This window comes from Salvelinus namaycush, unplaced genomic scaffold (genome assembly GCF_016432855.1).
Source record: "Salvelinus namaycush isolate Seneca unplaced genomic scaffold, SaNama_1.0 Scaffold130, whole genome shotgun sequence".
NCBI classification, from domain to species: Eukaryota; Metazoa; Chordata; class Actinopteri; order Salmoniformes; family Salmonidae; genus Salvelinus; species Salvelinus namaycush.
The window spans coordinates 101,223-129,222 of record NW_024058009.1 but is presented as its reverse complement, the minus strand read 5'-3'; the positions used below and the strand labels follow the sequence as shown (position 1 = coordinate 129,222).

Below are 28,000 nucleotides of genomic sequence, written 5' to 3'. Positions count from 1 at the left end.
TCCCCCTCTCACCTCCCTCGACCCCCCTCTACCCCCCTGTACCCCTCAGTCCCCAATCAGGCAGGGTCACTAATCCACTGTATACATAAACGTTGTCCTGTAATGATAGCTGTGAAGCAGGGACAACACACACACACACACACACACACACACACACACACACACACACACACACACACACACACACACACACACACACACACACACACACACACACACACACACTGCTCTACCCAAAGCTGTTTTCACAGGAGCCAAATACCTTAAATACATAATTAGCAGGGTCATTTCAGTGGGCCCCCCGAAAGAGACCGAGCATGTCAGCATGAGGGGGCCGGGAGGGAGGCAGGAGAGCAGTAGGGGGGTGGGAGGACAAAGACGCACATTCATGTCCGTGGCCCCGACAAACTGGCCACCGCCATCTTCACAGAGGAACCTCTGCCTGTGTTTCCTCAAAACCAGAGGCCGCAGGTTTGAACAACTTAAAAAAGAAAGAGAGAGCAGGGGATGGATGGATGAAGGGAGGGAGGGAAAGGGAGGTTAGTTATAGGGTCCGTAATTTGGGGAAGGAAATTGTCAAGGCCAACTAGAGGGGTCGGGCTGAGAGCTAACTGTGGTTGTCAGTCAAATCCCACCGCTGCCACCAGTGAGCATCTAAACCTCATGACTCTCTTTATTTCCATCCATCAGGGACCTTCTGTATCAAGTGTCTCAGAGTAGGAGGGCTGATCTAGAACCAGGTCCCCCATGTCCATATGATCCTAGATCAGCACTCCTACTGTGATACAATTTATGAATACGGCCTTGATATCAGTCAAACAATTATCATATCGCTATATAAGACCACACTGGTCAACTGTAATACAAGGGTCTGTATTCACAACAAATCTCAAAGTAGGAATGGTGAGGTTTGCCTTAAAGATCATAATGAATAAGATTATATGGTCAGCAGGGTACCTGATCCTAGATCAGCACTCCTACTCTGAGATACAGTACTTTTTGAATACAGGCCATGAGCAAGAGGGACATCTTACAACCATGCCCAGTGCTTCAATCAATGTAGGTCTTTGAAAGAGAGGCTGCATTCTACCGAACTCAGAGAGAGAGAGAGAGAGAGAGAGAGAGAGAGAGAGAGAGAGAGAGAGAGAGAGAGAGAGAGAGAGAGAGAGAGAGAGGAAGAGAGAGAGAGAAGGTGGAGATAGAGAGAGAGAGAGAGAGAGAGAGAGAGAGAGAGAGAGAGAGAGAGAGAGAAGGGGGAGATAGAGAGGAAGAGAGAGAGAGAGAGAGAGAGAAGGTGGAGAGGTGTGCTCACTGCCCACAAAACGAGGTGGAAACTGAGCTGCACTTCCTAACCTCCTGCCCAATGTATGACCATATTAGAGAGACATATTTCCCTCAGATCACACAGATCCACAAAGAATTCGAAAACAAATCCAATTATTTATTTTTTTTTCATCACAGCAGCAAGATTTGTGACCTGTTGCCACGAGAAAAGGGCAACCAGTGAAGAACAAACACCATTGTAAATACAACCCATATTTATGCTTATTTATTTTCCCTTGTGTACTTTAACCATTTGTACATTGTTACAACACTGTATATATATAATATGACATTTGTAATGTCTTTATTGTTTTGAAACTTCTGTATGTGTAATGTTTACTGTTAATTTTTATTGTTTATTTCACTTTTGTATATTATCTACGTCACTTGCTTTGGCAATGTTAACACATGTTTCCCCTGCCAATAAAGCCCCTTGAATTGAATTGAGAGAGAGATAGAGAGAGAGAGAGAGAGAAGGGGGAGATAGAGGGGGAGAGAGAGAGAGAGAAGGGGGAGATAGAGAGGGAGAGTGAGAGAGAGAAGGTGGACATAGAGAGAGAGGGGGGGAGATAGAAAGAGAGAGAGAGAGAGAGAGAAGGGGGAGAGAGAGAGAGAGAGAGAGAGGGGGGGATAGAGCGGGGGGGAGAGAGAGAGGGAAAGAGTGGGAGAGAGAGAGAAGGGGGAGATAGGGGGGAGAGAAAGAGAGAAGGGGGAGATAGAGGGGGAGAGAGAGAGAGAGAGAGAGAGAGGGGGAGAGAGAGGGGGGGGAGGGAGAAGGGATAACAAATTATTTACAATGCATTCAACAACTTCCACTTTGTCTCAACCCCTCCCCCCTCCCCTGACCTCTGACCCATGAACCCTGACCCATCCATTGTCGGCCAGTCAGATGACAGCTTGCGTTCCACAAGAGGCAGACATTCCAACGGTCCGTGTTCACACTGGGAGGGAGACCTCCTTGGTATTGTTGATCACCACAAAAACCCATACACACACACACACACAGACACACAGACACACACAGTGACAAGCGCACACATACACTACACACCCATCATCACCCCTCTTCACACCTTGTCAGCTCCCAGCCCCATTCTGGCATTGTTTATGAAACCATCTCCACTTAATGGTCCTCTACAGTCTGGTTCCATCCCTCCAAATACTGCACCATGCACCAACATCCTGAGTCCACTTTAGGCCTTTCTCCTTTCTCCCGTATCTATTTGTGTGTGTGTGTGTGTGTGTGTGTGTGTGTGTGTGTGTGTGTGTGTGTGTGTGTGTGTGTGTGTGTGTGTGTGTGTGTGTGTGTGTGTGTGTGTGTGTGTGTGTGTGTGTGTGTGTGTGTGTATTTGTGCGTGTGTATTTGTGCGTGTGTATGTGTGTGTCTGTAGATGTTGGAACATTGCTGCGGGGACTTGCTTCCATTCAGCCACAAGATAATTAGTGAGGTCGGGCTCTGATGTTGGGCGATTAGGTCTGGCTCGCAGTCAGCGTTCCAATTCATCCCAAACGTGTTCACTGGGGTTGAGGTCAGGGCTCTGTGCAGGCCAGTCAAGTTCTTCAACACCGATCTCCACAAACCATTTCTGTATGGATCTCGCTTTGTGCACAGGGGCATTGTCATGCTGAACAGGAACGGGCCTTCCTCAATGCTGTAGCATTAAGATTTCCCTTCACTGGAACTAAGGGGCCCGAACCATGAAAAACAGCCCCAGACCATTATTCCTCCTCCACCAAACTTTACAGTTGGCACTATGCATTAGGGCAGGTAGTGTTCTCCTGGCATCTGTCAAACACAGATTCGTCCATTGGACTGCCAGATGGTGAAGCGTGAACGCGTTTCCACTGCTCCAGAGTCCAATGGCGGCGAGCTTTAAACCACTCCAGCCGACGCTTGGCATTGCACATGGTGATCTTGGGCTTGTGAGCAGCTGCTCGGGCCATGGAAACCCATTTCATGAAGCTCCCGACGAACAGTTCTTATGCTGACATTGCTTCCAGAGGCAGTTTGGAACTCGGTAGTGAGTGTTGCAACCGAGGACAGAGGATTTTTATGTGCTATGTGCTTCAGCACTCGGCGGTCCCGTTCTGTGAGCTTGTGTGGTCTACCACTTCGCGGCTAAGGCCATTCTACTGCCAATGTTTGTCTATGGAGATTGCATGGCTGTGTGCTCGATTTTATACACATGTCAGCAACGGGTGTGGCTGAAATAGCCAAATCCACTCATTTGAAGGGGTGTCCACATACTTTTGTATATATAGTGTACCCCTCCTCCCTTTTCCCTCACTCCCTCCATCCCTCACTCCCTCCATCACTCACTCCCTTGTTGAATGAACCCCTCTACACCCAGAGCATGTCAGATAAAAAACAATACAAACATAACATCTTCACGTTCTTCTCTTTCTTTGATATGTCCCTCCGTTCCGCTGGCAGCAAAGCTGGTGTCCCTCCTCTGATCTGCTCTTTCATGTTCTCTTCTTTCTCTCTCCTCTCAGGGGTAATAAACGGGGTGTGTGTATCTGGGGGAAGTGGTGGGTAGGCGGCACTTTCATGTCCTCTAAACCCAGGATTAGGGTGAGCATCTCAGGGAGAGAGTAATAAAGTCTCCCCTTGGCTCTGGAGGATCCTGGAAGCGAGGCCAGTCACAGCTCGCTCCACAGGCCCCAGGAAAGCTCACATTTCCTCCACACGCCTTCTGCCTATCCACTCCACACGCCTTCTGCCTGTCAACTCCACACGCCTTCTGGCTGTCAACTCCACACGCCTTCTGGCTGTCAACTCCACACGCCTTCTGGCTGTCAACTCCACACGCCTTCTGCCTGTCAACTCCACACGCCTTCTGCCTGTCCACTCCACACGCCTTCTGCCTGTCCACTCCACACGCCTTCTGCCTGTCAACTCCACACGCCTTCTGCCTGTCCACTCCACACGCCTTCTGCCTGTCAACTCCACACGCCTTCTGCCTGTCCACTCCACACGCCTTCTGCCTGTCAACTCCACACGCCTTCTGGCTGTCAACTCCACACGCCTTCTGGCTGTCCACTCCACACGCCTTCTGGCTGTCCACTCCACACGCCTTCTGCCTGTCAACTCCACACGCCTTCTGGCTGTCAACTCCACACGCCTTCTGGCTGTCCACTCCACACGCCTTCTGGCTGTCCACTCCACACGCCTTCTGCCTGTCAACTCCACACGCCTTCTGGCTGTCAACTCCACACGCCTTCTGGCTGTCAACTCCACACGCCTTCTGGCTGTCAACTCCACACGCCTTCTGCCTGTCAACTCCACACGCCTTCTGCCTGTCCACTCCACACGCCTTCTGCCTGTCCACTCCACACGCCTTCTGCCTGTCCACTCCACACGCCTTCTGCCTGTCCACTCCACACGCCTTCTGCCTGTCAACTCCACACGCCTTCTGGCTGTCAACTCCACACGCCTTCTGGCTGTCAACTCCACACGCCTTCTGCCTGTCAACTCCACACGCCTTCTGCCTGTCCACTCCACACGCCTTCTGCCTGTCAACTCCACACGCATTCTGGCTGTCCACTCCACACACCTTCTGCCTGTCCACTCCACACGCCTTCTGCCTGTCCACTCCACACGCCTTCTGCCTGTCCACTCCACACGCCTTCTGCCTGTCAACTCCACACGCCTTCTGCCTGTCCACTCCACACGCCTTCTGCCTGTCAACTCCACACGCCTTCTGGCTGTCAACTCCACACGCCTTCTGGCTGTCAACTCCACACGCCTTCTGCCTGTCCACTCCACACGCCTTCTGCCTGTCCACTCCACACGCCTTCTGCCTGTCCACTCCACGCGCCTTCTGGCTGTCAACTCCACACGCCTTCTGGCTGTCCACTCCACACGCCTTCTGCCTGTCCACTCCACACGCCTTCTGCCTGTCAACTCCACACGCCTTCTGCCTGTCCACTCCACACGCCTTCTGCCTGTCCACTCCACACGCCTTCTGCCTGTCCACTCCACACGCCTTCTGGCTGTCCACTCCACACGCCTTCTGCCTGTCAACTCCACACGCCTTCTGGCTGTCCACTCCACACGCCTTCTGGCTGTCCACTCCACACGCCTTCTGCCTATCCACTCCACACGCCTTCTGCCTGTCCACTCCACACGCCTTCTGCCTGTCCACTCCACACGCCTTCTGGCTGTCAACTCCACACGCCTTCTGCCTGTCCACTCCACACGCCTTCTGCCTTTCAACTCCACACGCCTTCTGGCTGTCCACTCCACACGCCTTCTGCCTGTCAACTCCACACGCCTTCTGGCTGTCCACTCCACACGCCTTCTGGCTGTCAACTCCACACGCCTTCTGCCTGTCAACTCCACACGCCTTCTGCCTGTCCACTCCACACGCCTTCTGGCTGTCCACTCCACACCCTCCGGCTACTAGATGGACTACAGGACAGGAGGATGCAGATGGACTAGAGGACATGATGATGCAGATGGACTATAGGACATGAGGATGCAGATGGACTAGAGGACATGAGGATGCAGATGGACTACAGGACATGAGGATGCAGATGGACTACAGGACATGAGGATGCAGATGGACTACAGGACATGAGGATGCAGATGGACTAGAGGACATGAGGATGCAGATGGACTACAGGACATGAGGATGCAGATGGACTACAGGACATGAGGATGCAGATGGACTAGAGGACATGAGGATGCAGATGGACTAGAGGACATGAGGATGCAGATGGACTACAGGACATGAGGATGCAGATGGACTAGAGGACATGAGGATGCAGATGGACTACAGGACATGAGGATGCAGATGGACTAGAGGACATGAGGATGCAGATGGACTACAGGACATGAGGATGCAGATGGACTACAGGACATGAGGATGCAGATGGACTAGAGGACATGAGGATGCAGATGGACTACAGGACATGAGGATGCAGATGGACTAGAGGACATGAGGATGCAGATGGACTAGAGGACATGAGGATGCAGATGGACTACAGGACATGATGCAGATGGACTACAGGACATGAGGATTCAGATGGGTACTGCTCGCCTCATCAACAGCTCTTTCTCCGTTGTCTAACCTTCCATCCTCTCTTCCTGTCTTTCATTGCACTGATCTGTCCTCGTCTCCTCTTCATCTGCACTGACTTGGAAGGTGAAGACAATATGGTGGAAACCCATCTTCATCATGGGGCTCCCGAGTGGCGTACCGATCTGCATCTCAGTGCTTGTCCAGGCTGTATCACAACCGGCCGTGATTGGGAGTCCCATAGGGCGGTGCACAATTACCCCAGTGTCGTTCGGGTTTGGCCGGTGTAGGCCGTCATTGTAAATAAGAATTTGTTCTCAACTGAGTTGCCTAGTTAAATAAAGGTTAAATGATAAAAATATATATATATAATTACCCACTGGGCACACACTGGTTGAATCAATGTTGTTTCCATGTCATTTCAATCAAGTTACATTGAACCAATGTGGAATAGATGTTAAATTGAAGTCTGTGCCCAGTGAGTAGGCTTTTTCACCTGGTCAGTTCTTTCAGCAAGGGAAGGACTGATTTATAGAGCAACTGAGACAGAGACGTGGCACAAATCACACTGTACCAACTAGGACCAAAAACAGGACCCAACATTCTGTGTACAGTTTGATAAGCAGAATGCATTTATTATTGAAAACATAAATATATAAATTATAATCATTGCTGTTTTTATCCAATAGAGGCCCAAATAAAACATGGTAAAAGCTTGTGTTGTTGTGGTTCCTTTAGTTACTGTAAGCAGTGGTCCCTGGTCTATTGACAATGAATGAAGAAATGCACTGCAAAATGGTGGTGAAACTTCTTCTGATTTCCTTTATACATATAGCACCAATGGAATCACCTTGGAAGTCTGTATAGTGCAGATGAACATGTTGTTACCGCAACACCAAGCAGCTGCAGATACACTGTTGTTGCTTCTTCAGTCATCTATTTTCTCTCAACATGCCTCTCACCCAGGACTTCATCAAGTGCTGATCTTGGATCAGTTTAGCTGTTTAGATCATAATGAATAAGATGAACAGCACTCCTACTCTGAGACATTTTGGGAAAGTGCCCAGGTCTTTCTATTGATTCAGTGTGTGCCAAACGACAACCTATTCCCTATGTAGCGCACTACTTTTGGCCAGTGGCTCTGGTCTAAAGTAGTGCACTGCACTCTACGGGAAATAGGGTGTTGTTAGAGATTTGGTGTCAGTCTCTCCATAAACAGTGGTATCTTCTTTTTCTATCTTTCACTCATCAACAGTGGAACAGTCTTCTCCGTTGTTAACGTGTCAATGGAAGACTGCTGCTTGATTAACTAGGAAACCATTCATGTTGGTTTGTTCACCAACTCTCTCATTCAAGATGGACTTTGTACTCGTTAAGAACAACTTGTGTGCTGGTAGGGCGGACTGGGCACCATCTTATCAAAGGAGTGTGATGTGGGTTAAAAGTGGTTTCACACACACATTTATGTGCACACACACACATGCTGAACGTGTGTGTTCTGTTGTGTATAATGACGCTCTGGTTACTGGGTGTAACTTTTGGCTAGATAACAGAGTTAAAGAGACACAGTCCAACGATGTCCCAGATTGAGTCTTCCTCAGCCAGACTGATCTCAGATCGGTTTGTGCTGTCTTGCCAATGACTATATGTGTTTGCAGGACAACACAAACTGATCTGGGACCAGGTTAGCGCTATCCAGCTCTCTAGATAATAGAGTACAGCACTGCTGATGTAAGCCTACCCTACAGCACCAAACAGGGTGCATTGCTGGGGCCTTATACATGTCCTCACCCCCATTCCTGCATCGTTTCCATGGATTACATAAAAGCATTCAACCACAACAAACAAAGAAATAACAAACATACTTCCTGCTTGAATATAAGTAAGCATAATATATTTTTTTAACAAAAATAAAGCATCTTCCTGTACTTGTACAGACTCTGTCCTCCCATCTCCTCCTCGCCACGCTTCCTTACATTTCCAGCCCATACAACTAGACTTGAGACTGTTCAGATAATATACTGGCACATAATAAGGCAACATTGAACATGAGTAACAACTACATGAACAACTACAAACAACATGTGGACATGAAGATTCACTACCAGAGGATCAGACAGAACATGACTCTTACATGTCACAGAAAACATAACAATGTCTTGGAGGGAGAGAGAGAGAAATGAAAACGTTCACACGTATAAATAGTTTATTAGTAGCAATGAATGAATCTTCCTTTCTGAATCGTTCTGTAGTGTATATGGCGACTGGCACAATCCCAATAGGAGCAGATAGGGAAACCCAAGAGAGAGAAGCAGAGAAGCCATCTTGGAACAACAGGTCCTGATGATTCCAAACACTTTTCCCAACACTTTTCCCAACACTATCCAAAAGAGACAAAATGGGCAACCATTTTATGAGTTCCAGAATGTTCACAAGTTCCACTACAGTGTACAGAGAGTTCCGGAACAACAAGCAACACGACCAGTACCTTCTACACCTCTCTACAACTTCTCTCAACATCTCTTTCCCTCTCTCCCTCTCTCTCTGTCAGTCATTGACTGTCCAGGCAAGTGTCACTTAGGCCAACGGCTAGGAACATGCAAGCCTCCACACATCCCGAAGAGTCCATTGATTGTCCCTCTCTGTGTCCTTTTAGGATCCAGTCAACAGATCCCCCATCGAGGCTTAATCCAATGATCCATCCTGGATCTCTCTCTGTGATCGTCAAATTGTCCTGTTACCCAACAAACGACAACCCATCTTGTCCTCCTCCTCCTCTCTTTTCTGCCCAGCTCTTTATCGGCTTCACCATCCTCATCCGCATCATTGTTTGATTGGTTGGTTCTGCTGCGCTTGGCAGAGACCTTCTGCATTACTTTTTACGGTAATAGAAAAAAGCACCTTTGGCATTTTATTAACTTTTTTTCTCTTTACAGTAATCTTTGTTTTTAAAAGGCGGTAGGTGGTGTGGGGTGGGGTCAGGGAAGGGGGTAGGTCAGCAGTCCAAATATGGCAGCATCCTCTCTTTGGCCCCTTCCACACTGAAGTCCAATGCTGCTGGGGTCTCACCTTATGTCGACTGTGGAGAAAAGAGAGAGAGCTGATGTTAACATTTAGCATTTCATTAGCATTAGCCTGATGATTCTATTACCATTAGCTTTAGCATTACCATTACCCTCATAATTACTATTACCATTAGCTTTAGCATTAGCATTAGCATTTCATTAATCCCCATATTATTTGAACATGTTAGAGGTAAAAGGTGATATTCGTTCCCCATTTTGTTCAATTTGAACGTGTGTCATAAAGAGAGAGGGACAGACGGACGGGACGGATGGACGGAACGACGGACGGAACGACGGATGGAACGACAGACGGAACATTGGACAGACAGACAGAACATTGGACAGACAGACGGACAGACAGAACATTGGACAGACAGACAGACAGACAGACAGACAGACAGACAGACAGACAGACAGACAGACAGACAGACAGACAGACAGACAGACAGAACAGTGGACAGACAGACAGACAAAGACGAGACAGACAGAACATTGGACAGACAGACAGACAGGAGACAGACAGACAGGCAGAGACGAGAGAGTCAGAACATTGGACAGACAGACAGACAGACAGACAGACAGACAGACAGACAGACAGACAGACAGACAGACAGACAGACAGACAGACAGACAGACAGAGACGAGACAATCAGAACATTGGACAGACAGACAGAGATGAGAAGAGACAGTCAGAACATTGCACAGACAGACAGACAGACAGACAGACAGACAGACAGACAGACAGACAGACAGACAGACAGACAGACAGACAGACAGACAGACAGAGACGAGACAGTCAGAACATTGGACAGACAGACAGAGATGAGAAGAGACAGTCAGAACATTGCACAGACAGACAGACAGACAGACAGACAGACAGAGACGAGACAATCAGAACATTGGACAGACAGACAGAGATGAGAAGAGACAGTCAGAACATTGCACAGACAGACAGACAGACAGACAGACAGACAGACAGACAGACAGACAGACAGACAGACAGACAGACAGACAGACAGACAGACAGACAGAGACGAGACAGTCAGAACATTGGACAGACAGACAGAGATGAGACGAGACAGTCAGAACATTGGACAGACAGACAGACAGACAGACAGACAGACAGACAGACAGACAGACAGACAGACAGACAGACAGACAAGAGACGAGACAGTCAGAACATTGGACAGACAGACAGAGATGAGACGAGACGAGACAGTCAGAACATTGGACAGACAGACAGACAGACAGACAGACACAGACAGACAGACAGACAGACAGAGACGAGACAGTCAGAACATTGGACAGACAGACAGAGATGAGACGAGACAGTCAGAACATTGGACAGACAGACAGAGATGAGAAGAGACAGTCAGAACATTGGACAGACAGACAGAGATGAGAAGAGACAGTCAGAACATTGGACAGACAGACAGAGATGAGACGAGACAGTCAGAACATTGGACAGACAGACAGAGATGAGAAGAGACAGTCAGAACATTGGACAGACAGACAGACAGACAGACAGACAGACAGACAGACAGACAGACAGACAGACAGACAGACAGACAGACAGACAGACAGACAGACAGAGACGAGACAGTCAGAACATTGGACAGACAGACAGAGATGAGACGAGACAGTCAGAACATTGGACAGACAGACAGAGATGAGAAGAGACAGTCAGAACATTGGACAGACAGACAGACAGACAGACAAATGGACAGAGAGGATGAGAGAGAAAGATAAAGGACATAGGAGAGCAAATACAGAGGAGAGCATGGGAAGTAGAGACAATACAAAATACAACCTGGTTGTTTTCACCCACACTAAAACAGTTTATTTTTTAAACATATGAAAAATATATATTTTTATAATTATATATATTTCAGCAGCTTAGGAAAAAAAAAAGCAAAACACATTCATATGACTAATAATAACAATAATAGATTTGCTTCATATAGCTAGCTTTTCTAGAAATAATAAAAGTGTATACTAGCTCCTTCCCACAGAATACTGCAGAGGGACAACCTGGTCTCAGAGCAAAACGTATTATATTATCCATTATCCACTTGAAATCAGATACACACAGAGACACAGAGACAGCTGGAGTGAAGGACAAACACTGGTCGGTGAACAAGGTGAGGTTGAAATACTCATTCATAAACTCATACATGCATAAAAACATAACACAAAGAGGATATGCAGTGCGCAGGCAGGCATAAAAATCACACTAAATCATGCAGCGACATTCACAGAGCGTGGCCCATTTCAGCCCTCCCTCTCCTCACACTGATTGGGTGTGGCGTTGATTGTGATCTGATTGGCAACCCTTTCTCTGCCCTGATTGGGCTTGTGACCAGCAGGTGGGTAATTGGTTGGATTGCCATGCTGGTGCTAAAGTCCTCCTACCTGTTGGAGCCGGGGGGTCCGGCGGCCAGACTTTGGAATAATGTGTTCAAGTTTATTATGTCGCCAATAAATCCTTGTTGAGCTTTAGCTTTTTAGGTTTCCTTTTTCTACCTTTAGCCCTAGTATGGTGGCCTGAAAACACAAGTTGGGGAGGGAGGATAGGAGGACAAGGACAGGGGTTAGCAAGAGGGGGAAGCAGCAAGGTTTACAACACAAAGAGCAGAAAGCAGAGGAGATAAAAAGCCCCCATGACAGAGAGAGAATTCAAGAGGATTTGAAATGACACTATAAATAGTTGCGATGACTTATCAGTCCACATCGTTCCTCTTATCTCTTCCCAACGGAGGCTTTGGATCAAGGGGAAAGGATTGTTACCTGCCGGCCAAGCCAAGCCAAGCAGCCTTTGGACACCCTCCCTTTACACGCATGCACACACACACACACACACACAGTCAAACACCCTCACACACACTGACACTGTCTTTCTCTCAGACACACACAAGGGGCCTTGCAGGTTTGGCAATAGAAGTCTAGCTTGCAGGAGTGTCTGTTTTCCCAACAGGCATATACAAGAGGTCATCCAGTGCAAGCCAGAGAGCAAGCAGGCAGGCAGACAGGCAGGCAGGCAGACAGACAGACAGACAGACAGACAGACAGACAGACAGACAGACAGACTAGCAGTATAAAGAGACCAGGCGTAGGAAGGAATGACTGAATGGGGCGGGACTCAGATACTCAGACATCCAACCAAACAGTCTCTGAAGGTCATCTACGCTCCAATAAAGTTGTGATAAATTCGGTCGGCCTTAATATTATTTACCTGTGTCTGCGTCTGAGTGCTCGGTCACGTGATGTTGTGACGTGCACACACACTCCAGGTGGTCTTCTAACCTGATCAAGACCTCCTTCAGCTTGGGTTTCCTGCGCACATACTCCACCTTGGCCACCTGAAAGAAGGGAGGGAGAGAGAGGTTAACAACACTAACACAAGAACACCATTTAGGCTCGTTTAGGCTTTTCCTGTGTACCCTTCATTCACCTTTCACTCTTTCTCCATTGGCTAACATCAAGAGAGATGGATGAATGAACAGAAAGAAAAAGCCCTGCTCCCTCCTCCATTTCTCCTTCTCTAACACCAAGAGACACAGCCACCGTCATCTCCCTCCTCCATTTCTCCTTCTCTAACGCCAAGAGACACAGCCACCGTCATCTCCCTCCTCCATTTCTCCTTCTCTAACACCAAGAGACACAGCCACCGTCATCTCCCTCCTCCATTTCTCCTTCTCTAACGCCAAGAGACACAGCCACCGTCATCTCCCTCCTCCATTTCTCCTTCTCTAACGCCAAGAGACACAGCCACCGTCATCTCCCTCCTCCATTTCTCCTTCTCTAACGCCAAGAGACACAGCCACCGTCATCTCCCTCCTCCATTTCTCCTTCTCTAACGCCAAGAGACACAGCCACCGTCATCTCCCTCCTCCATTTCTCCTTCTCTAACACCAATAGACACAGCCACCGTCATCTCCCTCCTCCATTTCTCCTTCTCTAACGCCAAGAGACACAGCCACCGTCATCTCCCTCCTCCATTTCTCCTTCTCTAACGCCAAGAGACACAGCCACCGTCATCTCCCTCCTCCATTTCTCCTTCTCTAACACCAAGAGACACAGCCACCGTCATCTCCCTCCTCCATTTCTCCTTCTCTAACGCCAAGAGACACAGCCACCGTCATCTCCCTCCTCCATTTCTCCTTCTCTAACGCCAAGAGACACAGCCACCGTCATCTCCCTCCTCCATTTCTCCTTCTCTAACGCCAAGAGACACAGCCACCGTCATCTCCCTCCTCCATTTCTCCTTCTCTAACACCAAGAGGCACAGCCACCGTCATCTCCCTCCTCCATTTCTCCTTCTCTAACACCAAGAGACACAGCCACCGTCATCTCCCTCCTCCATTTCTCCTTCTCTAACACCAAGAGACACAGCTACCGTCATCTCCCTCCTCCATTTCTCCTTCTCTAACGCCAAGAGACACAGCCACCGTCATCTCCCTCCTCCATTTCTCCTTCTCTAACGCCAAGAGACACAGCCACCGTCATCTCCCTCCTCCATTTCTCCTTCTCTAACACCAAGAGACACAGCCACCGTCATCTCCCTCCTCCATTTCTCCTTCTCTAACACCAAGAGACACAGCTACCGTCATCTCCCTCCTCCATTTCTCCTTCTCTAACACCAAGAGACACAGCTACCGTCATCTCCCTCCTCCATTTCTCCTTCTCTAACGCCAAGAGACACAGCCACCGTCATCTCCCTCCTCCATTTCTCCTTCTCTAACGCCAAGAGACACAGCCACCGTCATCTCCCTCCTCCATTTCTCCTTCTCTAACGCCAAGAGACACAGCCACCGTCATCTCCCTCCTCCATTTCTCCTTCTCTAACGCCAAGAGACACAGCCACCGTCATCTCCCTCCTCCATTTCTCCTTCTCTAACACCAAGAGGCACAGCCACCGTCATCTCCCTCCTCCATTTCTCCTTCTCTAACACCAAGAGACACAGCCACCGTCATCTCCCTCCTCCATTTCTCCTTCTCTAACGCCAAGAGACACAGCCACCGTCATCTCCCTCCTCCATTTCTCCTTCTCTAACACCAAGAGACACAGCCACCGTCATCTCCCTCCTCCATTTCTCCTTCTCTAACGCCAAGAGACACAGCCACCGTCATCTCCCTCCTCCATTTCTCCTTCTCTAACACCAAGAGACACAGCCACCGTCATCTCCCTCCTCCATTTCTCCTTCTCTAACACCAAGAGACACAGCCACCGTCATCTCCCTCCTCCATTTCTCCTTCTCTAACGCCAAGAGACACAGCCACCGTCATCTCCCTCCTCCATTTCTCCTTCTCTAACGCCAAGAGACACAGCCACCGTCATCTCCCTCCTCCATTTCTCCTTCTCTAACACCAAGAGACACAGCCACCGTCATCTCCCTCCTCCATTTCTCCTTCTCTAACACCAAGAGACACAGCTACCGTCATCTCCCTCCTCCATTTCTCCTTCTCTAACGCCAAGAGACACAGCTACCGTCATCTCCCTCCTCCATTTCTCCTTCTCTAACGCCAAGAGACACAGCCACCGTCATCTCCCTCCTCCATTTCTCCTTCTCTAACACCAAGAGGCACAGCCACCGTCATCTCCCTCCTCCATTTCTCCTTCTCTAACACCAAGAGACACAGCCACCGTCATCTCCCTCCTCCATTTCTCCTTCTCTAACGCCAAGAGACACAGCCACCGTCATCTCCCTCCTCCATTTCTCCTTCTCTAACACCAAGAGACACAGCCACCGTCATCTCCCTCCTCCATTTCTCCTTCTCTAACGCCAAGAGACACAGCCACCATCATCTCCCTCCTCCATTTCTCCTTCTCTAACGCCAAGAGGCACAGCCACCGTCATCTCCCTCCTCCATTTCTCCTTCTCTAACACCAAGAGACACAGCCACCGTCATCTCCCTCCTCCATTTCTCCTTCTCTAACGCCAAGAGACACAGCCACCATCATCTCCCTCCTCCATTTCTCCTTCTCTAACGCCAAGAGACACAGCCACCATCATCTCCCTCCTCCATTTCTCCTTCTCTAACGCCAAGAGGCACAGCCACCGTCATCTCCCTCCTCCATTTCTCCTTCTCTAACGCCAAGAGACACAGCCACCGTCATCTCCCTCCTCCATTTCTCCTTCTCTAACGCCAAGAGACACAGCCACCGTCATCTCCCTCCTCCATTTCTCCTTCTCTAACGCCAAGAGACACAGCCACCGTCATCTCCCTCCTCCATTTCTCCTTCTCTAACACCAAGAGGCACAGCCACCATCATCTCCCTCTCTGTTTGATGTATGACAGCAGCATTCCATTGGGGCTGATGTATTGGGTTCCGCTGTAGCGTTCTATGGCCTGGTGATCAGGTGTGTCAATATTGGGCAGAGGCTCAAACGATAGGGAGGGAGGAGGGAGTGACATGCACCATGAGGCCCAGTGTAGGTTCACCCTGGCTGGGGAGAGATGTTATTTTTAATTTAGAAAAAAGTATTATTTAATATAAAAAATATAAAAAATCCCAGCAACTCCCGTACGGACTCGGGAGAGGCGAAGGTCAAGAGCCGTGCATCCTCCGAAACACAACCCAACCAAGCCGCACTGCTTCTTGACACTATGCCTACTTAACCCGGAAGCAGGCCACACCAATGTGTCGGAGGAAACACCGTACACCTGGCAACCGTGCCAGCGTGCACTGTGCCCGGCCCGCCACAGGAGTCGCAAACCCTCCCCTAACCCGGACGACGCTGGGCCAATTGTGCGCTGCCCCATGGGTCTCCCGGTCGCGGCCGGCTGTGACAGAGCCTGGACTCTAACCAGGATCTCTAGTGGCACAGCTAGCACTGCGATGCAGTGCCTTAGACCACTGCGCCACTCGGGAGGCCTGGGGAGAGTTGTTTGAGAAGTCCCCCTGCCTCTGTGTCTGACCTGCTCCCCTACCTCATCTCAACTCATTTACTGTAGCCAAGCCTAACCCTTGCACTTAACCCAACACTATCCCACACAGCCAGATCTTACACAGACCTCCACCTAAACTTCCATTCAATAACTCCACCAAGCCCAACACTGACTCCCCACCACCCAGCCACTTCAAGGGGCCTGTGAAGTGGGTGTTGTTGGGCTGTTGGGTGGATGTGTAAACGGCGTTAGGTGATGCCTCTCTCTGATCTCTGATCTGAAGGCCAGGGCAGGTACACAGACACACCCTGGGCCTGGGCCACATGGTAACAATATCTCAGGCTTCTGTGCTCTTCCTGGTCATGGCACGGGACAGGATATTGACGGGCAATCTCCTCACGCTTTCTGGTGTTATGAACAATGCTGTTATGCAGTCAGGACAGCTCACACACACATACACAGACACAGACACAGACACAGACACAGACACAGACACAGACACATACACAGACACAGACACAGACACAGACACAGACACAGACACAGACACAGACACAGACACAGACACAGACACAGACACAGACACAGACACACACACACACACACACACACACACACACACACACACACACACACACACAGACACACACACACACACACAGATGGGAGAGAAGGAGAGTTCTTTCTCAATCCCATTCTGGCCTCCAGCCAAGTCAAGCTCTACCCAGTGAATTAGTCACACAGCCCAAATAATACACCATTCCATTCTGATACTACATAACCTTGTAATGTTTGGGCCCTGCAATGACGTAACGTCTCGGAAACATAAGCCCAGGGTGAGACAGAGACGTAGGCTGAGCAGGACACAGAGTGGCCAGAAAGAGGGTAGGGTGTACACAGCATCCACTATTCACCATCCTTCCTTTGAAACAGTGTCTTTTAGAAAGGGAGGAAAAGGGGGAAGATGAGGGATAGAAAGAGAGAAAACAGGGATAGAGGGAGTGAAAAGGAGGTTAAGTAGCAGAGGTATGCCGTGGGTAAACAGTGGACAATGGTGTCTGGACGGCGATCATTACGGTGTGTGTTTGCTCTTATCTCCGGTCTGAAGCAGAGGGTGAAAGGGCCTGAGCAGAAACTGAGTAGGGGTGGAGAGAGAGAGAGAGAGAGAGGGAGGGAGGGGGAGAGAGGGGAGATGGGTAAAAGAGAGAAGCGGTGGGAAGAGAGGAGGGAATGGGTGAGAGAAAGAAGAGGGAGCGAGAGAAAAAGAGAGAAAGAGGGGGTGGAGGGGGAGAGTTACACAACTGAATACATTCAACCTGTGTGTCTTTCGCATAAGTTTGCAGAGGTGGGAGGTTTTAGATTTGTGTACATTCCGGGGACCATGTCATTTTGGGGTGGGTTGTGTGTGTTTAGGGGGGAGTCTTTAAAGGAGGGGGACAGCACACTGAACGTGATCATGGGTACCATTAAGTCTCATTCATACGTAACCTATTAAACTCTGTCTAGTTCTGTTTAATCCTCAAGGACACTAGTGACTAATATAGGCCTGATTAATCGATAGTGTTTCCTGAGCAAAACAAGCCAAATGGAAACCCACTCCCTGTCACTAGCCAGTGTGTGTGACAGTGGAATCAGAGCTTTATGCTCACAGGGGCTGCAGCTGTCTGTGTGCCCGGCTCCGCTGCCGTTGGTTACCAGAATGTCTAGGGGGTCAGGGGTCGGCCAATCAGAAACAAGGAGAGTCAGCGGTGCCTGACAGTTACTACTGTGGCGGAGCCTAATGACAAATGATACACACACACACAATTGCACAAACAAACACACATCGACAAGAGGATAAAGCGGTGTGTATGTGTGACAGAGAGGTCAGCAGTAGGCCTGTTACACAACACAGCAGGGTTAAGGACACACAGAGCAGAACAGCACCTAAACCCTTCCCTCCTCTGAGTGTGTGGGTGGTTTTTAACATGTCTCCACCAATGAAGTTACGTACTCTCCCTCTGCTCTTCCCACTTTGTCAACAGCAAGCATTCTCTTGCTTAGTCACTGTCTTCCTCTACACTTCTCATCTCCTCCTTGTCATTCTCTCCCTCCCTTCCCTTGTCTCCTTGTACACAGCGAAGGCACATTCCCAGAGTCAGAGTATGACAATAGACTGATACTGGAATTAGGAGGTGGAGAGGAGGGGGGAGGGGTGTTCAGTTCAGTACTGGGTAACACGCAAACAGCCCTGCTCCCTCCTCCACATCCCCCTCTGTGTCCCCCTGTCACCATGTCAGCCTGTCTGTATCCCTGCCACCATGTGAGCATGTCTGTGTCCCTGTCACCATGTCAGCAAGTCTGTGTTTCAGCCTGTGTCCCTGCCACCATGTGAGCATGTCTGTGTCCCTGTCACCATGTCAGCCTGTCTGTGTCCCTGTCACCATGTCAGCCTGTCTGTGTCCCTGTCACCATGTCAGTCTGTTTGTGTCCCCCTGTCACCATGTCAGTCTGTTTGTGTCCCCCTGTCACCATGTCTGTGTCCCCCTGTCACCATGTCAGCCTGTCTGTGTCCTGTCATGACACTCTCTGACTCCCCAGAAATATTGACATTCATAGTAAAAAAAATACAAATAAAAATGGAACCCACTCAAGTCCCGTCTCAGAGCCCACCATCGCAGCAGCTAGACACACCATAGAAGACCCCATGGTGCCACCGTAGGGGCCCCACACACTCTATATATAAATCATCAACCTCTAAACTCTGTCAGAAAGCCGGGCCTGGGAAAGAATCCCGGTCAGGTTATGGAATGATATCCGATCCGGCCAGAGAGACAGAGCAACGGAGGGTTTAAAGGGTTTATGCAGTGAGCTCTGGGATAGAAGAGAAAAGGTAGGTCTCTTCCTGGTCTCTCTCCCAGTCTCTCCCAGTCTCTCCTGGTTTCTTCAACTCTCTCCTTTTCCAGTCTTTCCTGTCTCCCAGTCTCTCTCCTAGTCTCTCTCCCAGTCTCTCTCCCAGTCTCTCTCAGGTATCTATTCCAGTCTCTATCCCAGTCTCTCTCCAGTCTCTATTCCAGTCTCTCTCCCAGTCTCTCTCCAGTCTCTATCCCAGTCTATATCCCCAGTCTCTCTCTCCAGTCTATCTCTCCAGTCTCTATCCCAGTCTCTCTCTCCAGTCTCTCTCTCCAGTCTCTCTCTCCAGTCTCTCTCCCAGTCTCTCTCCAGTCTCTATCCCAGTCTATATCCCCAGTCTCTCTCTCCAGTCTATCTCTCCAGTCTCTATCCCAGTCTCTCTCTCCAGTCTATCTCTCCAGTCTCAACCTCTATCCCAGTCTCTCTCTCCAGTCTCTCTCTCCAGTCTCTATCCCAGCCTCTCCCAGCTCTGAAGCCGATTGTCCTGGCTGGGTTAATTGGGATTTCCCCCGATGGGAGTGCCGGAGCGTGGAAAGGAAAGTTTGGGCTCGGCGGTCCAAGGAAAACAAGGCTTGGATGTGGATGTGCACCACGGGTAGTTAGGAATGGGAACAACATCGCAATAAAGGAAAATAAATAAGATTGGGGAGGAGGGGGGAGAGTAAGAAGGGAGGGGTGAAGGAGGAGGGGAGAGTGGGGGATACGCAATTCATCTGTCACAGGATAAATTAAGTGGCCGAGTCCCAACACCAGACACCAGACACACAGACACCAGACATACAGAGGAAAACCTGCAACCCCTTCTAACCCTGCTCATTGTGAGCTACAAGGCGGGTAAAGGGACAGAGAAGGCAGGAGGGAGATTGAGGGGGCTGTCTCTCTATCTATCTGTCTGACAGTCTGGTTTTAATGGAAAAAGGAATAGATTCCCTCCTCCTCCGTAAAGGGTGAAGCTCATAAGGAACTCAATGACCAGGGCTTTGAAAATGATGGACAGACAGACAGACAGCAAATCCCCCAACGCTTTCAACTCTGAGAAGAGGGGGATTGATGGGTAGATGGGGGGTTATAAGGGGTGCTGAGGGGGGATTGATGGGTGGATGGGGGGTTATAAGGGGTGCTGAGGGGGGATTAGGGGCGGATGGGGAGTTATAAGGGGTGCTGAGGGGGGATTCGGGGTGTGGGGTGAAGAAAGGAAACAAGAAGAGCATTTATCATAGGCACGCAGGCAGGAATGCCAATGGAAACCAATGGGAGGGCTGAGAAAAAGCACTTTATTTCTTCATACCAATCTCTCTCTCTCTCTCTCTCTCTCTCTCTCTCTCTCTCTCTCTCTCTCTCTCTCTCTCTCACTCTCTCTCTCTCTCTCTCTCTCTCTCTCACTCTCTCTCTCTCTCTCCATCTCTCTCTCTCACTCTCTCTCTCTCTCTCTAACTCTCACAGCTCCCAGTGTGTCACCAAATGTGTATGTGGGGATCGTCTCGACCGCAGACTGTCTGCCTCTCATCATCAAATATCCTCCTCATCATCAAATATCCAACATCAAAGCGTCCAATAAGAGATGTCATTTCTCCTTCATTCCTTTCCTGCTCCTTCCCATGTCCTCACACCAGAACACACACACCGTACCACCTCGCACAAGATGCTTTTCATTACTTTTGCTGTGACTCAATCTAAACTAAGAGTCCTCATTCTGATAGTAGTGGAAATAGGAAACCACTCATTGCCAGAAACCAGAAATGAAGAGTAAAACTCTCTCCCAGAAAGGGAAGTGAAAATTATAAAAAATGATAGACTAGAAAATGTAAACAAGATGGTAGAGGGAGAGGGGGGAGGGGTAGAGGGAGAGGGGGGAGGGGTAGAGGGAAGGATATAGAGGTAGAGAGAGAGATTGTTTATTTCACTTTTGTTTCTTGTCTATTTCACTTGCTTTGGCAATGTAAACATATGTTTCCCATGCCAATAAAGCCCTTTGAATTGAGAGCGACAGAGAGAGCGACAGAGAGAGCGACAGAGAGAGCGACAGAGAGAGCGACAGAGAGAACGACAGAGAGAGCGACAGAGAGAACGAGAGCGAGAGCGAGAGAAAGAGAGCGAGAGAGAAAGACACAGAAAGGCAGACAGAAAGAGAGGAAGGGAGGGAAGGAGATGGAGACAGACAGAGAAAGAACAAAATAGAGAGAGGTAACGAGATGGAGGTGAAGAGAGAATGTTCTCCTTTGTCATCAATGGTAATTAGAGCTTGGTAAGAGTGGTGTTTATATGAAGTGTTGGGCCTGACAGTGGTCTGACAGGTAATCACTACTCTGTAGAGGTCCTGTGGGCACAAGTATGGGATGACAGAGAAAACACCCCATATTACCTTGTCTTTATCTTTTCATGTTTTCTACCATTCTGATGAATGTCCCGTGGACTGAAATGTTGATGGGGTTTTTAAGCAAACTGGAATAAAAATGCTACAGATTTTAGTTTAGTCTCTCCAATAGAGAGAGTAGGTACAGATGTTGGATCTTAATTTGACCAGTTTCTCAAAGCAGGAAAATTATCCTGCAGCAACAGGAAATGTGAATTATTGTGTGGATTATAATAAATTGACATTTTTGTAGAGGCTGATAGATTTTCAGTTAAGGCAAATCAAGTCTGAGAATTTTAAAGTAGAAATTATAAACTTTAGAAGTCTTTTTAAACCTCTAATACACTATAAGTTTGCATTTCCTGTAGTGCAGGATAAATCCTGCAACAACAGGGTGATCAAATGAAGATCCAACATGTAGTGGCGAGGAGTGTAGTGGTGTAGTGTAGTGTTCCCCAGCAGGGCTGGGCTCTGGGACACTGATAAGCACAGCAAACAGAATGGGCCTTGACACCCTTTAAAGCAGGAAGAGTCACAGAACACATGCAACATGTAGGTAACTAACATCAAACAGACCAGAACTGGGTTCAAATACTATTGGAAATCATTTTATATACTTTAGCTGTACTTTATTGAACTTGTAATGGAACCAATAGAAATGTCCCAAACGTGCAAACCTGGCACTCAAGGCAGGCTAAAGCAAACACTCAATGTATTTGAAAGATTTCAAATGTATAATATTTGAACTCAGGTTTGATAGAGAGAAACAGCTTTAAACGCTGAGAGAGAGGATGAAGTCAAAGCAGAAGTTCAAAAGGGAGGACAGGAGACGAGGAGTGGACGTAAAAGGGAGGGATGGAAATGAAGAAAGAATAAAAAGAAATGTAAAAAAAATGTTGAATTACATTTCTTATTTCAGCAGATGCATTCCAGACGGTCCAGTTCTGGCCCAAGTTCTAGAATCTGTCCAGCTTCATGGTCTCTGGCACACAGTGGGTGACCCCAGATACACACACACACACACACACACACACACACACACACACACACACACACACACACACACACACACACACACACACACACACACACACACACACACACACACACTCCAACCCTCACCATTTAGCAGAAAATCTGGGACCAAATCAAAGTGAAAATACTTCACAGCTGCACCAACTTCAAACAGGGACCCCCTTCACTTCCCCTCTCCCCCCTCCATCCCCCTCATCCCTCTCTCACGTAATCCACGGGACGCCTCACACACACATTAATCACACTGACTGTATGGCCGTCAACTCGTCCCTTTATTTATGAAACACCCCGTAACTAGGTCTCACACGAGGACAGGCCCCGGCTAGTAGCTACTGCCTCCGTCCTGACTGACTGGGGGAAAGGAAGTGTGTGTGTGTGTGTGTGTGTGTGTGTGTGTGTGTGTGTGTGTGTGTGTGTGTGTGTGTGTGTGTGTGTGTGTGTGTGTGTGTGTGTGTGTGTGTGTGTGTGTGTGTGTGTGTGGAGGTCAAAAGGTCAGAGGAGGCTCCTTAAAGTCAGGGTCAGTAGAGATGTGTGGTTCCTGCAGCTATATCCTCCTGACCCTCTGTGGCCTCCAGCTTTGATCCAACAGGCATCAACACTTCATTACTCTGTGGCCTCTCTTCCCCTCAGTAGCACTCTCATCTCTCTACTGCTGCTGCCTCAACACTAATGGTCTTGTCCCAGGCAGCGCGTTAGGGGAGAACACACGGCACAGAGGAGCAACACACACACACAGACACACAGGCGCAAGCATGTGCACAAATGCATGCGCACACACACACACACTAGTGTTCTCTGTGGTCTCTTTTGTTGGAAGGGTTATCTGTCTGAAGAGGACCCTCCCCAGAACAATCCCCCCCCACCCTTTTGAACTGTCAGAGAGAAGCCGACATCCTCCCCAGTCCTAGTGTCGTTGCCTAGCTGACGTTGCTCCAATGTCTGGGATATCCAAGACTAGTTAGTGGTCAAACTACAACTAAAAGAGGGAAGTGACAGCTCTATTCTCTGTCAGTCTGACTGACTGTTTGCTTTAGCCTGTGGGAGAACACACAAACACACAAACACACAAACACACAAACACACAAACACACACACGCACACAGTCCTCACTAGACCCTCTTGTCCTCAGAGCAGGGCCTGCTTCCCAGAACCCCCTGTTGCTTTACAGATGACTGTATCTAACCAGCAGGCCCGGGCCAGCAGCACTGACAAACCTATCAGATCCCTGTAATGCAATGCAGCGCACCACAACACTCACTCAGGAGGAGATGGAAAAAGATGGGAAAGATGGAGCAGAGAAAGGAGAGGGGCTGAGGTGGGGAATAAAAAGATAGAGAGAAAGTGATATAGACTAGAGAAAGAGAGAAAAGGGGATATAGAGAGATATGGATATAAAGAGAGAGAGAGAGTGAGCGAGACAGAGAGAGGGTAGAGAGAGAGGGGGATAGAGAGAGAGCGAGAGAGGGGGAGAGAGAGAGGGAGGGAAGAAGAGGGTGAGGGAGAGAGGGGGAGGAAGAGAGGGAGCGGGGGAAAGGAGGGGGGAGGGAGAGAGGGAGAGGGGGAGGGAGAGAGGGAGTGGGGGAGGGAGAGAGGGGGGGAGAGGGGGAGGGAGAGAGAGAGATGGAGGAATGGAGAGTGGTAGGGAGAGAGAGATGGAGGGAGGGAGAGAGAGAGGGAGGGATGGAGAGTGGGAGTGAGAGAGAGAGGGACGGAGAGAGAGAGGGACGGAGAGAGAGAGACAGAGGGAGAGAGGGGGAGGGACGGAGAGGGGAGGGAGGTAGGGAGGAGGTGGAGGGACGGAGAGGGGAGGGAGGGAGAGAGAGAGATAGAGAGAGAGAGAGAGAGAGAGAGGGAGGGACAGAGAGGGGAGTGAGGGAGAGAGAGAGAAATGGAGGGAGAGGGGAGGGAGGGAGAGAGAGGGAGAGAGAGAGGGAGGGATGGAGAGGGGAGGGAGGGAGGGAGGGAGGGAGAGGGAGAGGGAGGGATGGAGAGGGGAGGGAGGGAGCGAGGGAGAGAGAGAGAGAGAGGGAGGGAGAGAGAGAGAGGGAGGGACAGAGAGGGGAGTGAGGGAGAGAGATAGAGAGGGAGGGAGAGGGGAGGGAGGGAGAGAGAGGGAGAAAGAGGGGGACAGAGAGGGGAGTGAGGGAGAAGGATAAATAAGGGGAGAGTTATGGTAATGCTACGATGATGGAGCTGACTACTTAAACAGTCTCTGTCTTTTTATTTATCTCATTCTATCTTTCTCTATTATTCCTCATCACCTCTTCTCTCTCTCTCTTTCTCATTCATTATCCCCTCGCTGTTTCTCTTCTTCTCTCATTCCCCACTCACCCTCTGTCTCTCTCTCTCTAATTCCTTTAATCCTTTGTTGACATGTCTGACCATTGAATTGCATCTACAGCAGTTCTACAATCACTGCCAGAGCCAGATCCTAATATAGCACACAGTACCATGGAGGGCTATTAGGCCTACTCCCCCTCTCATTGTCACACACACACACTGCCTGGCTTATCAGTAATGGACCAAAGCACTGGAAAGAAAGAGAGAGAGAGAGAGACTCTAGATCTGCCACGATCCCCTCAGGCCAAGCTTATTTAAAGTTAGACTTTTTGATGACTTGGCCAGTGAATAAAGCAGGCTTGTAGAGCAGCAGGGGCCGACACAGACGCGCTCTTTACTGAGAGCAACGGAAGGAGAAAGAAAAAGAAAAAAGGGAAAAATAAATAAAGTGCATTTAGCTCCAATACTGAAATACACCACGGCACAAGGTGGAAAGAAACACACAATGCGTTCTATTCCCATCCCTCCATCCCTCCATCCCCCATCCCTCCATCCCTCACGTCTAGCACAAGGAAAACATCTTGGGCTGGCGAGACCCAGAGTTAAAGAGAGAGGATCCCATTCAGCTCTATTCCTAAAGACGGGAAAGAAAAAACTTGGCAGGAGGAGACAATGTTCTTCACACCAAATATCCTGAATGTCTGCTGACTGGAGTCACCCCCGTCGGTTGACCTTTACCGGGATAGAGCCTCTCTCTCTCAGCTCCCTCCCTGGTCCAACACGGAAAAACTTCCCCACAAAACCACCGCCCACGGCTGGCTCCAGGGTTCCCCCCTCGCTCCCTGTCCCTGTGTTGTGTGAAGAAAGCTTGTTTATCCAAGGGGGTTTTGGAGGGTGTCAGGAGGGGAACCGGAGGGCGACCACAAGAGAGGGCATTCTGAGAAACTGTCCCAGACCCAACCCTCTGTCAATCTTCCGCTCTTTCTCCACACCCGTCCTCATTACCACTCTCACTGAAAGCATAGCTTAACATTGTAGTGTTTTTCCGCTGGGCTTCTTTTAAGGAGTGGACAGACAGAAGGACAGTGGGCTGTCAAGGAGACAGACAGACAAGCAAGCAGACAGGCCAGGTGAGGGCGAGACTACAGTGGAGGCCACTCAGACATCATGACTAAGCACTGCCATACCCACTGAGAGCCACAGTGGACCACTTGTTCCTCCCAGTCACTCAGTCCTCTATGGAGAACGCTAGACCACTTCTGCAACTGCACCCCAGATAGCCAATGTCCTGACACAAAATGGCTGCCTATCCCTTTGAAAGCTGACTGGCCAGTGCTGCTGTGCCAGGAAACTGGTGATGGTGTTTTTGTTATTACTCTGGCTAGCGGATATCGCGGCGCTATCTCCAAAGCTGAAGCCCTGGCATGGTGCAGCAGTGGAGGTTTGCATGACAGCTGATAACCATGTCTCACCGGCCTGTGACCAGGCAAGATCAGCACGATGGATAGAGTACAACGATACTGTCTCACACACACACACATACTGACATGACACACACACACACATACTGTCTCACACACACACACACACACACACATACTGACATGACACACACACACACATACTGACATGACACACACACACATACTGACATGACACACACACAAGATCAGCAAACACACACATTCAAGAGATATTTAAGAACAGAATGTGCTCCTATGCTCCCCCTATTCGTTCCCAGCCATCCTACACCGCACAGTACTTTGCTTGCTTCCATGAAAGATAAACACACAGGGACCAGAAGCAGTAACAAGCTGAAGTGTAAATAGACCAGGAACACATCCCAACTGAAGTCAGCGGTGTCTCCTCTGAGGAGAAACAGAGGCAGGGGGTTTTCAGACTAACATGACAAGAGGTGTTAGTTACCGTAAAATACTGCTAGAACACTCCCCCCACCCAACACTCGTTCTCTCTCCCTCCCTCTCTCTCTCTCTGCTGGTGCTCCTTGATCTACCCTCCAGCTGCTGCCCTAGCTGTATCCCTCTACCCTTACTCCCTCCCACCCACCCAAGTCCCGTCTCTCCCTGCCTGGCACAGACACCCTGGACCCTCACCAACCAAGAGATGGAGGGATCGAGGGAGGGAGAGATGGCATCGAGGGGGCTAAAAGGGAGTGTATACAATACATTTTGGGAGAAGGCCAAATGCCTGGGGAAGGGGGATGGAGACATAGACAGAGGGAGGGAGGGAGACAACATGTCCTAAGCCCTTCTTTTGTACTTAATCAACCTGCATGATTTAATGTACACTTACCCAAGTGAATGGGATGAAAGTGTGTGTGTGTGTGTGTGTGTGTGTGTGTGTGTGTGTGTGTGTGTGTGTGTGTGTGTGTGTGTGTGTGTGTGTGTGTGTGTGTGTGTGTGTGTGTGTGTGTGTGCGTGTGTGCGTGTGTGCGTGTGTGCGTGCGTGTGCGTGTGTGCGTGCGTGCGTGCTTGGGGTGATTGTGTGTGTGCGTGTGTGAAAACTTCCTCTCTCACCTTAACGGTACGGTGGTGTCTGCGTGAGGGGTGGCAGCGCATGTTGCTGGTGTTGCAGCATCCCGTGCACCTCTTGACCTCCACGCACGGCGGCCATATCAGAAAGTTGGCAGCCGTGGGGTCCACCTGGCTGCGCGGGATCTCATAGATCACCGTCCGCGTCTTACACACCGCAGGCACCGCCTCCTCTGGAGAGAGAGAGAGAGAGAGAGAGAGAGAGAGAGAGAGAGAGAGAGAGAGAGAGAGAGAGAGAGAGAGAGAGAGAGAGAGAGAGAGAGAGAGAACGAGAGAGAGAACGAGAGAAAGAAAGAGAAAGAGAGAGAGGGAGAGAGAGAGAGAGAGAGAGAGAGAGAGAGAGAGAGAGAGAGAGGGAGAGAGAGAACGAGATGGGGGGGAGAGAGAGAACGAGAGGGGGGAGAGAGGGAGAGAGAGAGGGAGAAAGAGAGAGAGAGAGAACGAGAGGGGGGAGAGAGAGAGAGAGAGAGAGTGAGAACGAGAGGGGGGAGAGAAAGAGAAAGAGAGAGCGAGAGAGAGAGAGAGAGAGAGAGAGAGAGAGAGAGAGAGAGAGAGAGAGAGAGAGAGAGAGAGAGAGAGAGAGAG

At 49.5% G+C, this 28,000-nt stretch overlaps 1 protein-coding gene across 7 annotated transcripts in view; it reads right to left on the bottom strand.

Moving 5' to 3' along the window:
* Positions 1 to 6,956: 6,956 nt before the first annotated feature.
* LOC120036319 (platelet-derived growth factor subunit A-like) overlaps positions 6,957 to 28,000 on the bottom strand; it is a 36,572-nt gene continuing 15,528 nt past the window's right edge. For 3 of the 7 annotated variants that reach the window (XM_038982795.1, XM_038982793.1, XM_038982794.1), the window contains 3 exons: positions 27,401 to 27,588; positions 12,645 to 12,771; positions 11,122 to 11,956 (listed from right to left, as the gene is read on the bottom strand). In XM_038982795.1, the coding sequence (XP_038838723.1) occupies positions 11,880 to 11,956; positions 12,645 to 12,771; positions 27,401 to 27,588 (392 nt within the window). In that variant the 3' untranslated portion in view covers positions 11,122 to 11,879. Of the gene's footprint in view, positions 9,427 to 11,120; positions 11,957 to 12,644; positions 12,772 to 27,400; positions 27,589 to 28,000 lie in introns of those variants that run through there. The other 4 variants (XR_005474465.1, XM_038982796.1, XM_038982797.1 and 1 more) reach the window with 4 other exon arrangements.